Raw genomic sequence first — 16,287 nt, 5'->3', positions numbered from 1 at the left:
GATTCAAAGTACAGACAAAAAAACAAGAACAATTTTGAAATATTCTTACTATTTAAAAATAACTTCTATTTTATATTTTAAAATGTAATTTATTTCTGATTTCAAAGCTGAATTTTCAGCATCATTACTCCAGTCACATGATTCTTCAGAAATCATTCTAATATGCTGATTAGATGCTCAAAAACATTTATTACTGTTACTGTTGAAAACAGCTGAGTAGAATATTCAGGTTTCTTTGATGAATAGAAAGCTCAACAGCATTTATCTGAAACATAAGTCTTTTGTAACATGATAAATGTCTTTATCCTCAGTTTTTGATCCATTTAAAGCATCCTTGCTAAATAAAAGTATTAATATCTATAATTTCTTTTTTAAAAAAAGTATAATGTTACAAAAGCTTTTTATTTCAGATAAATGATGATATTTGGATCTTTCTATGGAAGAATCCTGAAATAAATTAACTCAGTTGTTTTTAAATATTAATAATAACAATAATAATAATAATAAAGTTTCTTGAACAGCAAATCAGCATATTATAATGATTTCCAAAGGATCATGTGACTGAAGTAATGATGCTGAAAATGTAGCTTTGATCACAGGAAAAAAATTAAAATATATTCAAATAGAAAACAGATATTTTAAATAAGTACAAATATTTCAAAATGTTACTGCTTTTGTTGTACTTCGGATCACATAAATGCAGGCTTGGTGAGCGAAAGAGACTTCTTTAAAAGAATATTAAAACTGTTCAAAAACTTTTGATTGGTAGTGTTTGTCCTTGTAAATAAAGTATTAATTAAAACTGTACAATTTTCAAACAGTTGTGTACATACAACATTTCTGAAAAGCATGTTCATAGACTTCTACTGAGTGTGTAAATGTCTAAAGACACTGAGTACAAATAATTACAAAAACATGACAGTTGAACAGTTTTCTTTGAATTTATTGACAGGCCTGCTGTAATGCATCAAACTGTAAACAGAAAAAAGTTAACAAACTGTTTATTATTAATATTATTAAAACTGTCTGAAACGTGGGGAACATGCTGAAAAACATGCAAACCACACTAGTTAGTATTTGATCAAATAAACAAGTGGGTTTTAAGAGAACAGTTACTTGAAATATTCCTATCTTGTCAAAAGATTTGTCTAAAAAGCATTTGAGCTTTAAACTGTAATGGAAACTCAGCTCAAAAATATAGCTATTGAACTTCAGTCAAGTATATCTACCGGGTTCCAGGTTGAAACTAACCTGCAGATATTTTAAAACGGCGTCCCAAATCGAGGACGTTCGCAGGATGTGGTAAAGAAGCATGCACAAGTGTTTCAAAAGTATCAAAAGCGTGTGAATGTGGGCCTGCCGCGACTCCTTAAAAGAATACAGCGGGCAGAGTCGCAAAATAGGTTTTTTCCCAAAGGGAGGATTGCACTTTTAGGTCCAGCTACCCACTATGGTCACTTGAATCTAAATATCATACACACTTATACAAATATAGTACAAAAAACATCAAGCCCCCAGTACATACCCCTTCACTGCAAACTCCTAATCTGATTATGCAGTTAAGTCAATGCAGTTACACTGAATACTGTACAGTACATGGTAAGGTACTAGGTTGTATCAAGTCTTTAATGCTTTTGCATTAATGCAGCGGATGAATGCCTTTGTGATAGCCGAGGCGTGCACCGTACAGGTTTACAGGTGGTCGTAGAATTGTGCGCTTTGGTTTTTGTTGTTTTTTTCTCATTGTAGGAATGTCAATAAGGTCTGAAGCTCCTCAACGCCTATAAACCGTTATGCGATTCTTTCCCAGAATTTGCTTTCAGTCTGAGACATAATGAGGTCCGAGGTCAAGGTGTATAGAGGGCTCATCCATGCCTCTAACCGTTGCCTCTCTCACGACGGACTCCAGGATGAACCAGCCATCCCCACAGCCTGACCTCCATGTTTGGGCCTCCTGAATAGCGTCTGGAGTTTTAGGAGCCATCCTGACTGAGACGTTGTCTCTTTAGTCCTTGCTTATTCTGATCTGAAATCCCACTCTCTTCTTTTTTCCTTTTTAATCGGCCCACCTACAAACAGAAACAACATTCATTTTTAAATGCTGAAACTAAGTGTTTTCAGAGTGGTTAAAACAGTCAAGATATCAATTATTAAAAGGATAGTTTGCCCAAAAATATTAAAATAATCGAACCTAGATTTAACCTCTAAATTAAAATGCTTTAGTTTAATTTACCCTCCCAATTTTTTAACTGAAGAACAAAAAGTTGTGGAATACAGAACAACTGCTGGAATCACAAAAATGAATTGTAGTTAATTTAATATATTCAACATTTTTCTTACTATATATTAGGTGTTTTCGAGTCAAAAAAGTCGAGAACCACTAATTTAAATTGTTTTAATAAAGTTGCATATATAAATATATATTGTTCTACTGTTCTATAATATATACAGTTGAGGTCAAAAGTTTACACCCCCCTTTCAGAATCATTCAAAATGTTAATTATTTTACCAAAATAAGAGGGATCATACAAAATGCATGTTATTTTTCATTTAGTACTGACTTGATATTTCATATAAAAGATGTCTACATATAGTCCACAAAAGAAAATAATAGCTGAATTTATTAAAATGACCCGGTTCAAAAGTTTACATCCCCTTGATTCTTAACACTGTGTTGTTACCTGAATAATCCAAAACTGTGTATTTTTTGTTTAGTGATAGTTGTTCATGAGCCCGTGTTTGTCCTGAACAGTTAAACTGCCTGCTGTTCTTCAGAAGATCCATCTTTTCACACTGAGGAAAATTGAGGGACTCATATGCAACTATTACAGAAGGTTCAAATCCTCACTGATGCTCCAGAAGAAAACACGATGCATTAAGAGCCGGGGGGTGAAAACTTTCTGAATTTGAAGATCAGGGTAAATTTTACTTATTTTGTCCATGCGAAACATCTAAGTATCATTTGTAGCCTCTGAAGGGCAGTACTAAATAAAAAAGTATGATATTTAGGCAAAATAAGAAAAATGTACACATCTTCGTTCTGTTCAAAAGTTTTTATTATTTTCTCTTGTGGACTATATGTAAACGTCTTTTATGTGAAATATCTTTTTCAGGTCAGTACTAAATAAAAAATAACATGCATTTTGTATGATCCCATATAAAAACTCATATTTATTTTATTAACATAATTATATGTACACATACAAATTTTACTATGGGGATTGTATGTTATAAACCTACATATAATTACTGTTACCTTATGTTATATATTACATTTTTATACAGGAAGAGCGAGCAAAAAGGGAAGATTCTTAGTAAAAATTTAAATTTTAGTTCCTTGCGCAAACATCAGCTTCAGAAGACTTTAAATATACCAAAGAAATTCACTGACTTAATTTAATTTGTTTTAAAGATGCTTTTTTGTCATTTTTGGATATAATTATTTTCATTGTATGCAAAAGACATGGCTGAATTTGCATTTTTGAAAAATGTAATATCACTTTAATTAAACACAAAAAAAAATTACATTTGATAGTATTTGTTAACCTGACCAATACTGTAGGTCAAAATGTCAATAAGCTTTAGATTATGTCTGAGCCTCATCTGTATTAGTGTTTTTGAATGTGGTTAGATTTGTTGAGTACAACCAAGGGCTTTGTTTATTCAAGTAAAGAATTAAGGACTTCCTAATGCTGCATTCCTAAAAGGGGTGAAATTGTCAAGAAACTTTTCTGTCTGGCCAGTGTGATAGTTGGCATACCTTAGCATCGTGTTCAGCAAACCTCTGGAACATGTTTGCATAGATCTTCTTGTCACGCTCATGGTGCTCACGAATCTTGCGCTGACAGATGGCGATCTGGCTGCGGGCAGCACGGTTGAAGGAGTTAACTTGCAAAACTTGCTTGAAGTCCATCAAAGCCATGCTGAACTCATTGCGCAACAGACGTGCTTCACCTCGTCGATACAGAGCTTTCTCATTTTCTGGGTCCAGCTCCATAACCTAGCAAATGACAATCAGTATGACACAGTAAGAAAAAATAGCTTTAAAGCACATACTAGGTTATATTTTGTTCACTGCTATCTGAATCTACCTTGTTGCAGTTCTCCACTGTTTGAGAGTACTCGCGCAATCGCAGAAAGCACAGGGCAAGATTCAGATGGGCCACTAATAGGAAGGCCTGGATGGCTTGTTGCTGCTCCTTTCCTGCAGCACACTCCATCTCTAACCAGTTTACAATCCGCTGATACTGAATTACAGCATAGTTGTACCGTCCAGCCTGAAAGCATATAGTATAAAGAAGGCTGTCAATTACCTGACTGCTGCAAAAACAAGACGATCGTAGGAGGCATCTGAACTCGAGTTAAAAAATATTCAATATCCAATAGAATAAAAATAGAAACATTTATAGTAAAATTATTATTAATATTACTAATAACTGTTATTATTAGTTTTATATATTCATTATTACAAAAGCAAACACAAAATGCAAAATGCTAGTCTACAATAAAATAAAAAGCAACTTAGTAGGCAAGCTCAGTAGTGACTCAAAACAAAAGACAAAAAGGAAGCCAACCTTGAAATACTGCGTCCCTTTTTGTTTGACTAAAACAGCACATTCCAGTTTCTCGTTAAGGTCCATTTCCCAGGAATCTTTGGCCTAGGGAAACAATATTAGGAATTGTTAGGTATTCTAGATTTTCTTTTAATTCTCTGTATGACCAGTAGAGGGCGCACTTTAACTATATTCTGTTTATCTATATTTTTAACTACCCTTAAAGGACATATTTGTTTGAGAACGTATTTTAACCCTGCTTATTAAATTCCATATTAACATAACAAAACAATATAATAACAATATAATAAAACATTGTAACAATAAACAATGTGTGCGTGTGTGTGTGTGTGTGTGTGTGTGTGTGTGTATACACACTGCTGTTCAAAAGTTTGGGATCAGTACGATTTTCTCTGTTTTTTAAAGAAGTCTCTTACGAAACCATTATTGCAATTTAAAATAACATTTTCTTTATTAATTTACTCTAAAATACAATTTATTTCCATGATGCAACCTGAATATTTATCAGCCATTAGTGTCACATGATCCTTCTATCATTCTAATCATTCTAATATGCTTACTTATTATCAATGTAGTGCTGCTTGATATTTTTTGGAACCTGTGATACTTTTTTTAGAACTCTTTGATAAATAAAAAAGTCTTTACTATCACTTTTTTTCTCCTGAATCCTGAAAAAAGTATCACAGGTTCCAAAAAGAAAAAATTAAGCAGCACATCTGTTTCCAATATCAATTATAAATCAGCATATTACAATGATTTGTGAAGGATCATTTGACACTGAAGACTGAGTGTGATAAAAAAAAATTCAGCTTTGCATCACAAGAATAAATTGTATTTTAAAGTATATTAAAAATAAAAAACACTATTTTAAATTGCAATAATAGTTCACAATATTACTGTTTTTTCTGTATTTTTAATCAAATAAAAACAGCCTTGATAAGCAGAAAAGTCTTCTTTAATAAAACATTAAACTTTTGAACGGCAGTGTGTATACACAAAAAAATGATGGGTTAAAAACAACCCAGCACTGTGTAAAATATGGACAAACCCAGCGACCGGGTTGTTTTGCCCCAGCGTTAAATGTTTAACCAAACTTTCTGGGTAGTTTTATTTAACTCAACTATTGTTTAAAAAATACTATATGGCTATCTTAAAATTAACACCTCAAAATAGGATGTAAATTAAAAATCAGTCACATAATTACTAGAGGCATCATCAATAAACATTTATTAATAAGCAATTTAAATGATGCTATTTATTAACTTTATTAATAAATGTTCATTTATTGAACATATTAATGAATATTAATAAATGTTAATAAATGTTAATTTTGGGTTCAATTTAAGCAAGAAATACAGTAATTATACAATAGCTGAGTTAAATAAAACTACCCAGAAAGTTGTTTGTGTGTGTGTGTGTGCGTGTGTGCGTGTTTGTGTCTATGTACACATCTATGTATACACATGTATACACAGTTCTAAGAACACACTGAAACCCTGAAAATGGGATTTGAAAGTATTCAATTTGTTGGTTGCTAATAAAATAATCTAATCTGACATGGACTGTGCGTGCTCCTTTGTACAAAAAGTCAGATGTTCAATGAACGTGTAATACAATATAACTTGTAATGGAAAAAATAATGGATGCTATATATAATGGCAGTAAATTGTATCAAGTATTGCTAGTGGACCCCACTGTATTCCGAACAGAAAGCTTTTGGATGAAAAATTACATTTCTCACCTTTTCAAAGTCTTTCAGTGTTACTTCATATAGTAGTTCTGCATTTGATCCAATGTCATATTCTTTTTTACCCTCTTTACCATAACCATACCTGAAAGCATAACAAAGACAGAGTAAGATGGAGTTGGTTATATTATATTATATTATTAATCCTTACTGAGCAATATATAGTTAATACAGCAACTATTAAAAAGCAAATCTTACTTGGCCTTCAGATATAATAAACAACATTCCCCCTTTTGGATTTTCTCCATGGCCCTGTCCACTCCTAAAGGCACACCCACGTCTTCTGATTCGCCCACCACAAAGGTGACATCTCGAGAATCAAATAACCGATCTCCACACCACCCCTCCAAATGTACTTAGGAACAGAAACCAGACAGCATTAATAGTATATCCAAAAGGGGCAGAGATCATGTGAATGCATTATTAATGAATAACAACCACATTAAAAATTCCCAAGACGTACCATGTACTGTGGACCCTTCATTAGGATTGTTATAGCCTTCGCCTTTGACCTTTATTCTCCTCACAATCCCACCATCTTCCGTAAGTTCCTCCCCTTTGAAGCTCAGCAGCTCAATCTAATTGTGGGAAGCCAGAACCATTTGTACTTTTAAAGATAACAAGCTTATAACAGAAGAGGCTTTTTTGTGTTCTGGGTCTAGCATTTTATACACCACGGAGAGACAGTTTTAACAGTTTCTGAGCCTTTTAGGTCTCTATGTATACTTTTTATTATTAAAACTACATATAAAAATAAACATCCACAGAAAGTGTCAAAAGTCTCCATGGTTGAAGAAACACCAATAATGCCTTCTCTACAAAACAAATATGTGACCCTGGACCACAAAACCAGTCTTAAGTCGCTGGGATTTATTTGTAGCAATAGCCAAGATACATTGTATGGGCCAAAATTATTGATTTTTCTTTTATGGCAAAAATCATTAGGAAATTAAGTAAAGATCACGTTCCATGAAGATATTTTGTAAAATTCCTACTGTAAATGTATGAAAACTTAATTTTTGATTAGCAATATACACTGTTAAGAACATTATTTGAAGAACTTTAAAGGCGATTTTCTCAATATTTTAGATTTTTTTGAACCCTCAGATTCCTGATTTTTAAATAGTTGTATTTAAAAATCAGTATCCTAACAAATCATACATCAATTAAAAGCTTATTTATCTAGCTTTCATATGATGTATACATCTCAATTTTGAAAAAACGACCCTCATGACTGGTTTTGTGATCCAGGGTCACATGTATTTTTAAAATTTATTCACAAATGTGTGGGTTACCTAATGTGTATGTTATCTAAGTGATGTTCCTACCTCAAACACAAGTGTGGCATTGGGAGGAACCTTTGGGGGGCTGCCAGCTAAACCGTACGCGTATTCAGGCTTACAAAGCAACAAGCACACCTCTCCTTTCTGCATGGAACATATGCCAATGTCCCACGCCTTGATGACCTGACCTGTGTGAATCAACCAGACAGTACTTTATAAATTCAATGCTTTGCCATTCTAAGAAAAATATAAGTAAAAGTATACTTGTTGTATTGTCTAATATGCAAATATATTACTTATTACAAATAAAAAATCATTTTAATAAAACTTCATAATCCACGTATTCCTCAAAAACATTTATATTTCGAAAACTGAATAAAAACTTTAGTTTGCGGCCTATTTAGTTAATCATTTGTGTTAATACCCTTTAGGACTAAATACAAATTGTTTCTTTGAAAATGAAACAGCAGATAATAAGGGAGGCACCACATGTCTAAACAACACTAGCAATTACACCCCTTTTTAAATGCAACCGCAAATGTCATTAAACTGGAATTTCAGCCTTGCTGTTATATGAGAAATTGACAGGTTATGTAATCATTCCATTTAACAGACACTTTTAATTGAGTTGCATCCTAAACATCAAAGACAAGTCAGTATAATATAAACGACTTGCATGTGCAGCTCAAATACAATAAGAACTATGATTCGATTTTTCTTCTTTTTAAATTAACTTGTCATCTATTACAGATTTTTAAAATAAAACAAAATTTGATTTGCAACTTTCTCAATTTACATAATCAAAATGAACTTGTAAACACAATTCTCAATCTGAATTTTATCATTATTAATTTAAAGTTTCCTTGCTAAAACCGCATAGAGGGTTCTAGTTCCTAGCATGCTTTGCATAGGACCTGACGGGTAAATGTTAAAAGTGCTTTTGAGAGGAAAAAATGTTTCATATCCTTTAATGTTGATATTTAGAAGAGTTTCTCTTACGTGGAGAGGAGTTCTACTCAAAATGTGGATGCTTACATGAAGAGTATGATGCATGTCGCTTCACTGAAAAAGCAATTACTGCACTATTGCTACCTAGCAGTTAACCACAAGAGGGTTGAAGTGACTAACGTCTAATTTTATTAGGGTTTACTCAGTTCAGTACAGTTTTCTACCAAACAAGTTATTTAAGTAGAGCTGGCAGTTTAATTTAAGCTTAAGCAAATCCATCAAAAACCCAGTGCGTGGAACCACCGTCCACAACCGAATCGAGTTGAGCCAAATAATTACACAGTGCATCGCGGGCCATATTAAGATTAATGAATATGAAAATTATGTATATAAAAGCATAGCACATAAAATTATCTATCTGCTTATCCATTTGTCACACTGGATTTGTTTCATCAAAGATGCTGCAAATACAAAACAATATATACAGATCAAATCTATGAAATCTATTACCTTTTCCCACGTTGAAAACAAAAGGCTCTTTGCGATCTAGACTGGAGTCGAACTTCTTGCCATTTAGGAGTCTGCCAGTGTAGTGGACAAACACCCTGTCCCCAGTCATCGGCTTTTGCCCCTCCACACCATGCTGTTTCACAATCTTTAGAGACGCAGAGGAGAAAAAAGTTAACAATCCATCCTTACACAACCTCATTTTTATTTTAAATAAACACCAGATCATACTGATTGTGAAACAAAATCCACTGGTTTACATCAAGTTTTCACAAACTCTCACAAGTCCACTTCAATAAAGCAATATGCTTCTCGAATCAACAGCACAAACATACATAAACAAGTGGATGCTGAAATGCCTTTTGTTTTTAAGTTCTTTTGTGATTTTTAAAGAAAAAAATGTATATTTACTTTAAAAAAATATAAAACAGAAGGGCTTTCACTAGTGGTTGTACACTTTTGGACCCACTGTATCATTCATGACCACAGAAAAAAATACAGTACCTGTAAACTAACAACTGTGATATAGAGTTACTAATGAATGGATTACCTTACATACTCCGCGGTCACCTTTTGGAGTGACATCAGTGCCTTGGGAGGCAAAGACAGCAGTTGGGCACTGGTTAGTGGAAAAGATATCCTCTAAAGATGACATCTCACCACTCATACATACCCGTGTTCCCCTGAAAAACAAACATACAACATTTTCCTTCTAATTTTAGCCATATATAATAAGGCACTGCTATCTTTAGATAAATGCAAATACAGCTTTGAGATGCTGACATGTTTTTTCTTTATTATCAAATCTTTAAAGTTATGAAGCCTCAAATGTAGTCATTATTTTCTTTTCTCACAAAAGAACGAGCTCAGAAATGCGAGGCTGCGCATATGCACGTATCTGTGTGTTTGTGTCATTTTTCACACAGGATTGCCTTAATTGTTTTGTTTTTGTTCCTAGAAAAATTGTTAATTTTTACCCGTCTATGTGTGTGTGCGTGCAGAAACATACGGGTCTAGAGTTTTAGGGTATTTTTATTTAAATGTACACTGAAGCTTGCGAACGTGTGTGGCGGAACACTATGTTCCTTTTATTCAGAGTTCCTGGCACATATTCAGATTCTAGAAGGATGTCTTGTGAGATTTATGTCAGTAAACCTAGTAAAAAAGACACGGGAACAAAACAGAACGGAGAAGGGAACATTCAGTCCAGTCCACTTTACTTTAGGCGGCGAGATACTACAATGACTCAAGGCTCTCAATCAAAGACCTTCATTTTTATCTACACACAAACACTGAAGGTTACAAGAAGCAAATCAATTTCAAGGAAAGTTCAACAAATAAAAGCAGATAGAGTAGCACATACCTAAATAAAGACAACAATGAAAATGTCCAAGTCTTTTTTTCTAGACCTGCTCTGTGCCAAACTGATCAACGTGTATAACTAACATATTTTAGGACTGAATATATATTTATTCATACAAATATTCACCCATATCAATTTAGAGCTTATGACTTGGAATAGGAATGTGGCACAGTGAAAATTAACAGTCTGGGCTATTTGACTCACAGAAGACGCATCTACAGAAATAGTCTGCTACCATCCTGGCTCTAACATCATTGCTGTGGAAACGTATCGTTCTTTGAGCACGATTAATTCTGAAACCTTAGATGAAGGAGGTGGATGTAAGTCAAAAAGAGACACAGATACAATTGCAACGGCCTTATCACTGTAATGGATGCAGAAATAGCATTCAAATTTTGTTAAACATCTTACTGTTCCAAAAGTAAAACTTTTCTGTTTTTGTTGCCTTTTTTTTCATTTAACAAAAAAAAATCTGACCCTGGGCTAAGTAAATGAATCACCCAAAACATTTTTTAACAGCTGAGTGCTTCTAAAAGGTTTCTCGGAATTAAACATTATAAAGTTCCTTAAAAATCAGTCGTAAGACATAAAGATGATGTACACTTGTGTAAAAAGCCTGATTTTGGTGTGTACTTCACCATTTGTTGCTCAATTTTCACTCATTTTAATCATTAACCACTCATCTAATAACTCCTTTGTCTATATCATCCACTTAAACTGGTCTGTCCCACTACCGACCAGTCTGTCTTTGTCTGTTTGTCTACCTGTGTTTGTCTCAAAGCCTGGTTATCTATTCATGCCTTTCCAGCCAACTGTCCGTAAGTCTTTCTCTCAAGTGATCGACTCATTTAAAGGTGGTGTGACTTTTCTAAGCCCTTATTGGAGCTCCGTCTCAAATGTCCGCAGTGTGGTGAGATTGCAACAGGCATTCCTGTTACAAAGAAGAGCGTTCAGAGACAGTTGACTCATTCCATCCTTGAACATACCGTCCACAGTTAAACACAACACATACTCATACGGATTCCTACTTAATCACCTTGTCAGACATTCAGTCTCTTTCTATATTAATGGCATACAAGCTGTCCTAAACATCAAAATTAAATTATCCGTAGACACTGATGCTTTCGCAACTCTCAAAAAACATCTCTGACATTGAAATCAAGGGTGTGATCACGTAGACAGTCAAGGGGATGCATCTGGTCCCAGTATTCAGTATCATTTCAATGGCTGATTCTTAAATTATCATATTTGATACTCCCAGACCTGAATATGGATTACATACTAACTAAAAGGAATTTTATTTCCTTATGAACTTATAGACCATCCACTTGACATTTACAGTAAAATATGAATTATAATCTATATATATGCTTGAGGAAGCTGGTCAGTGTAACCAAGTTCTCAGCCGCATCTCGTCAGGATAAGGGTTATTTGGGGACATGAAATGACATTTACAAATTTAGGAAAATTCTCAGCATCTCAAAATTAAAATAAAAGAGAAAACACATTTGCAATCCATAAGCATATTTCTCATTTCTACACCATAAACACCAAGAACATCTGTCCTTAAGGTTTAATAAGAAAGATAATCTGTGAAAGTGTGTATACATTATAAAGGAATATACAATGTAATATAAAAGGTCAATTTAATTGAATATAATTTCAAGGAGTTCTCTAGCATCATAATTAAAGGGGTACTTCACGTCCTCTCAGTTTCGTACAATCCTCCATACATTTTAAACAACAGCTACAGGCTATGAAACACAGCAATATGCAAATAAGATTACAGCTACAGTTTTCTTTCCAACGTTAGTATTTATCCTTTTATTTTAATTAATGTATAAGCTCGCATTTTAGACAAGTGGCTCATTATTTGCACAGAATGGGCAAAGTAATTGTTACATGACGTGTGTAATTAATTTGAGCCCGCTGTTTTACTTGATTGATTTTTGAGGTAAAGCACAGCACCATGAGAAAACACGCTTTTTTCTGTAGTAGTGAGCATATTTAGAAAGCGGTTTTAAGTATAAAAGGTATGTTATATGATGGATGAAGAATGAAAACAAGCTTTAAATAAAGACTTACAATATTTCCCTTTTGTTGCTCGTTCCTCTCATGTGTTTGACCATATATCCGTCCGTATGCAACTTCAGTTTGTCTTACCGGCGAATACAACCTGTGCCTAGCGGCTTAAACGGGAATGAGCCCGCCCTCTCAGCGCCAGAGTACTAGATGTTCTACCGGCAGTATTTTACACTTCTCCACACTAATAATCATCAACACGATACGCCTCTACGAGACATTTGGACGGGGAAAATGAAATGAGACTAAAGGAGGAGGAGTAAACGCGGGGGGAGGGCAGTGTAGTGTAAAAATTAAGGGCAGGCCTTGGAAACTGTCCACAAAGTAACACAATGTTCCGGCTGTACTGTAGCTCGCGCTGATGAGAACACAGTGTCCTAGTAGACACCCTGACCCGTAACCCGTTGTGTGCTGACTGAACAGCTCAAGTTGGGAACAGCACGTACAACCACACAGTCAGAGCACAGCGATACGCGGGAAGAACAACAAAATTAAACAAATTGCGTTTAAAAACGTTCGAAATGACAGAATGCATTGCATTCGTGAAAAAAAAAACATGTCGGTAAAATCGTAGCCGTAAAACTGACAGCTGAAAGAAATTTACGGTAGACGTTTGGATGGTATTTTTGGATTGCATAACCACCGTCATAAAACAGGTGATGAAATGAAAACTAATGATTTCCATTTATCATGATTCATGCTTAATAACCATGAGCAGACTACACAAAACACCATCGGGGTGATAAATGACACTAAAATAAAAAACATTAATGAAACGACATACATGTACACACACATATATATAACAAGTTATAAATCATTAGAAACTTTATTATTTCATTTAACATTATCAAATGTAACTTCTCATGCAGGGACCTCTGTAAATGTTCTTTTCCTGTCATTTTAACAATATACTGTAACAAATTACCGTGATTTTAATGATAAAAATGCTACAGTAAAAACCTATTAGACATGTAATTTTATGGTAGCATACTGTTTTTTTGTAAGTGAAAAATAATGCATTCCCAGAACTCACTCTGTTCCATTTAAAATTTGGCGTTTTCTGGTAAAAAACATTCCTCTTAGTTTTTTCTTATCGGTTGTGTACATTAGGGTTGTATGTTAAATGTAATGTTGTTAAATTAATGTTTATTGCATTATTTCAGGTGCATCTGTGTTGTCGTGATGGTGTTTAGTGTTGTGAATGACACTCTGCACGTTCTATATATGTTAGTATTTAAAAAAAGCTGCTTGTGATGGCCTTTGGTTCATTGTGTGACTTTTTCGTCAGTGTATTACAAAGGAGCTACACAGACTTAAGTACTTCAGTAGGTTGGTATATTAGCACTATACCAGTTAATGAAGTTATGGTATTTAAATATAAATTTAAATTAAATTCGTAAAACCTAAAATGTTGCTACTGTGTTTTTAGGGTCAAATTCTGGCAACCACAGCTGCCAGTTTTTTACCACACATTTTATGGAATATTTTTTACAGTGTTGCTGTATTGTTACTGTACTACTGTCGAACTGTCATGTAAATGTTGCATGTAATAAAGTTTACTATAAATCATATGCTAATAGTTTTAGCTTCCATACATGTTATATAGTATTTTACAGTAAAATTATGTTTATTGTCCATTAAATCCATAGTTTTTATATTCTTTTTCAGTTAAAACCAAAACAAATTACTTAGTATTTTTTTTTTTCTTTTTAACATGTTTGAAATTTCTAAAACTTGTCATTTAAAGCTATATAAAACAATAAAGCATTAAAGCAATAAATTATTTTTTAATATGATATATGAACATTTAGGAACAGAATATAGGAACAGAATAGTTCCATATTAAGAGGATATGTTGAAATCAAACCCAGCCTTTCAAGTTAGCCTGCCAAATATTGAATAACATCAGCACTGGCAACACGTTACCTGCGTCAAGAGCCTCTATAGACTGGAACTGTTACAAAATGTTCCCGACACATTCACTAGAGCAACAAGAGGTGTCAGCAGGAACACAATAGGTGGCATACATGATTGTCAGGATTTAAAGGGATTGATTTCCCTTTTCAAGCCTGACTTTTTTAGAAAATCATTTCAGATGGATAGTTAATCCAGGAACATGACGTGATTGCCAGAACAGATGAGCTCTGTTTAAGAGGTTCAAGTAATTAAAGATTCTGTGCACATTAAATGTATCAGAGATATATGATCACCCAGAGAAATGCTATTTAGTTCATTCATTTGATTGATTTGTAATTTTAAAATATGTAATAGTATGCAAACATTTTAAAATGCACCCAAAATGTAATGAATTGAAAATGTATTTCTTTAATATGAAGTCAACAGGCCTGCATCTTTTCCAGGATTATCTAGGCAGGACAGAGAAGTACTCAAGCATGGAAGAGACTAGAACAAAATGCTGCCTCAGTTTGGTATCTTAGCAGCAGACAGAGCTTATAATGTGAAACTGCTCAGTGTGGATGGCCCAAGCAAACAAGTGGGGGGGCATTTAAGGATAAGGATTCAGAGCAATATGTCACTGCCAACAAGGTCCATGAGGGGACACGCCATGTAAACTTGTTTGACCTTTTCCCTGTTCGTGTTTTGTGATCATATTATGTATATGATCTAGCAGAGTATTTTTTTCTTACGATTCTGATGCGTAGATGTAGAGAAATAAAAACACTTGTGGTTGTGTTTTTAATTTACAGACATCTGTTGTGAAAGAAATGACATTATTCTTTAATAAAGGCTTTGTGGTGATGACATTCAGAATATGACTAAGGTATTCTTCCGTCAAAGGGTGAACAGGCCAAAATCATTAAAAAGAAACTTACACTCTTTAAATGTGAACATTTATTAATCTAGACTTTTTTCAGTATGGATCATAAACAGTTGCTTGAATAAAATACATGTGAATCACTGGTATTGTTATTTCGTACAGAAAAAGTCATGAACTGTTATAGCTTTACTTACAAGAGGGTTGTAAAGTATGTGAATAAATGCACCTCATTAAGAAATATTTTAAGTTAAGGTTTAGATTTATCAGGAACATCTGTGGCTTGTGGTTTATTAACCACTGAGGAATTAAAAAAGAAAAAGCATATACAAAGCAAGTAATGAATAGTAATATACCATCATAAACTGTCACCTGATTCCTATCATTGCAATAACCAAATTTTAATTTTAAGCATAGGTGAAATATTGGATGCTTCCTAATTTGCATATTATAAATCCTATTTAGTATGTGAGATTTAAATTAGTTAAATTAGCATGTCAGATTGTGACTAATATCAGAGACCACAATTTAGTGATGTTTACCTACTGCGTCAAAAATATGTACACAGTGTTCTGCACACACAAACATATGAAGAGTTCAGATGCAAAACCAGCTAAAAGCCATCTTGGTCAAAAATGAGATAATGATACTGAGTGAATGCTCTCAACACATATTATACCTCCATCAAATACTTTTACTTCAAACTTGCTAAATTCCAGCCTCAGCCCAATCAGAATTACCAGTACTTACATAGAAACCTATACAAAGTAGCCAGAAAGAAATGCTAATTTTAAAGAAATACGCCAGATGGATTTAACTGGTTTTGCATCTGAACTCTTCATATGCACTTATATGCACTTTTGCATCAACTGCACATCACCGTTTTAGAAATATTTCAAATATGTCAAGTAACAGGTTTTAGGATACTGGTTTCAGATCTGATGTGTTCTAGGGCCTTACCTGTTTTAAACGGACTAGTTTTGTAACAGATCCTTTTAATTGAG

At 33.8% G+C, this 16,287-nt stretch overlaps 1 protein-coding gene across 1 annotated transcript; it reads right to left on the bottom strand.

Annotated features, from left to right (window-relative positions):
- Nucleotides 1-922: 922 nt before the first annotated feature.
- fkbp5 (FKBP prolyl isomerase 5) lies at nt 923-12,728 on the bottom strand. Its single transcript, XM_051111844.1, has 11 exons — nt 12,508-12,728; nt 9,610-9,742; nt 9,063-9,207; nt 7,650-7,792; nt 6,785-6,899; nt 6,520-6,676; nt 6,316-6,406; nt 4,575-4,658; nt 4,092-4,277; nt 3,761-4,000; nt 923-2,069 (listed from the first exon to the last, which is right to left on the bottom strand). Exons 1-11 carry the CDS (start codon nt 12,549-12,551, stop codon nt 1,974-1,976), a joined length of 1,434 nt encoding a protein of 477 aa, XP_050967801.1. The 5' UTR covers nt 12,552-12,728; the 3' UTR covers nt 923-1,973.
- Between the last annotated feature and the right edge of the window lie 3,559 nt (nt 12,729-16,287).

Source organism: Labeo rohita, chromosome 6 (assembly GCF_022985175.1).
Source record: "Labeo rohita strain BAU-BD-2019 chromosome 6, IGBB_LRoh.1.0, whole genome shotgun sequence".
Classification (NCBI taxonomy): domain Eukaryota; kingdom Metazoa; phylum Chordata; class Actinopteri; order Cypriniformes; family Cyprinidae; genus Labeo; species Labeo rohita.
Note: the sequence above shows the minus strand (reverse complement) of the source record. Positions and strands in the feature narration are given on the sequence as shown.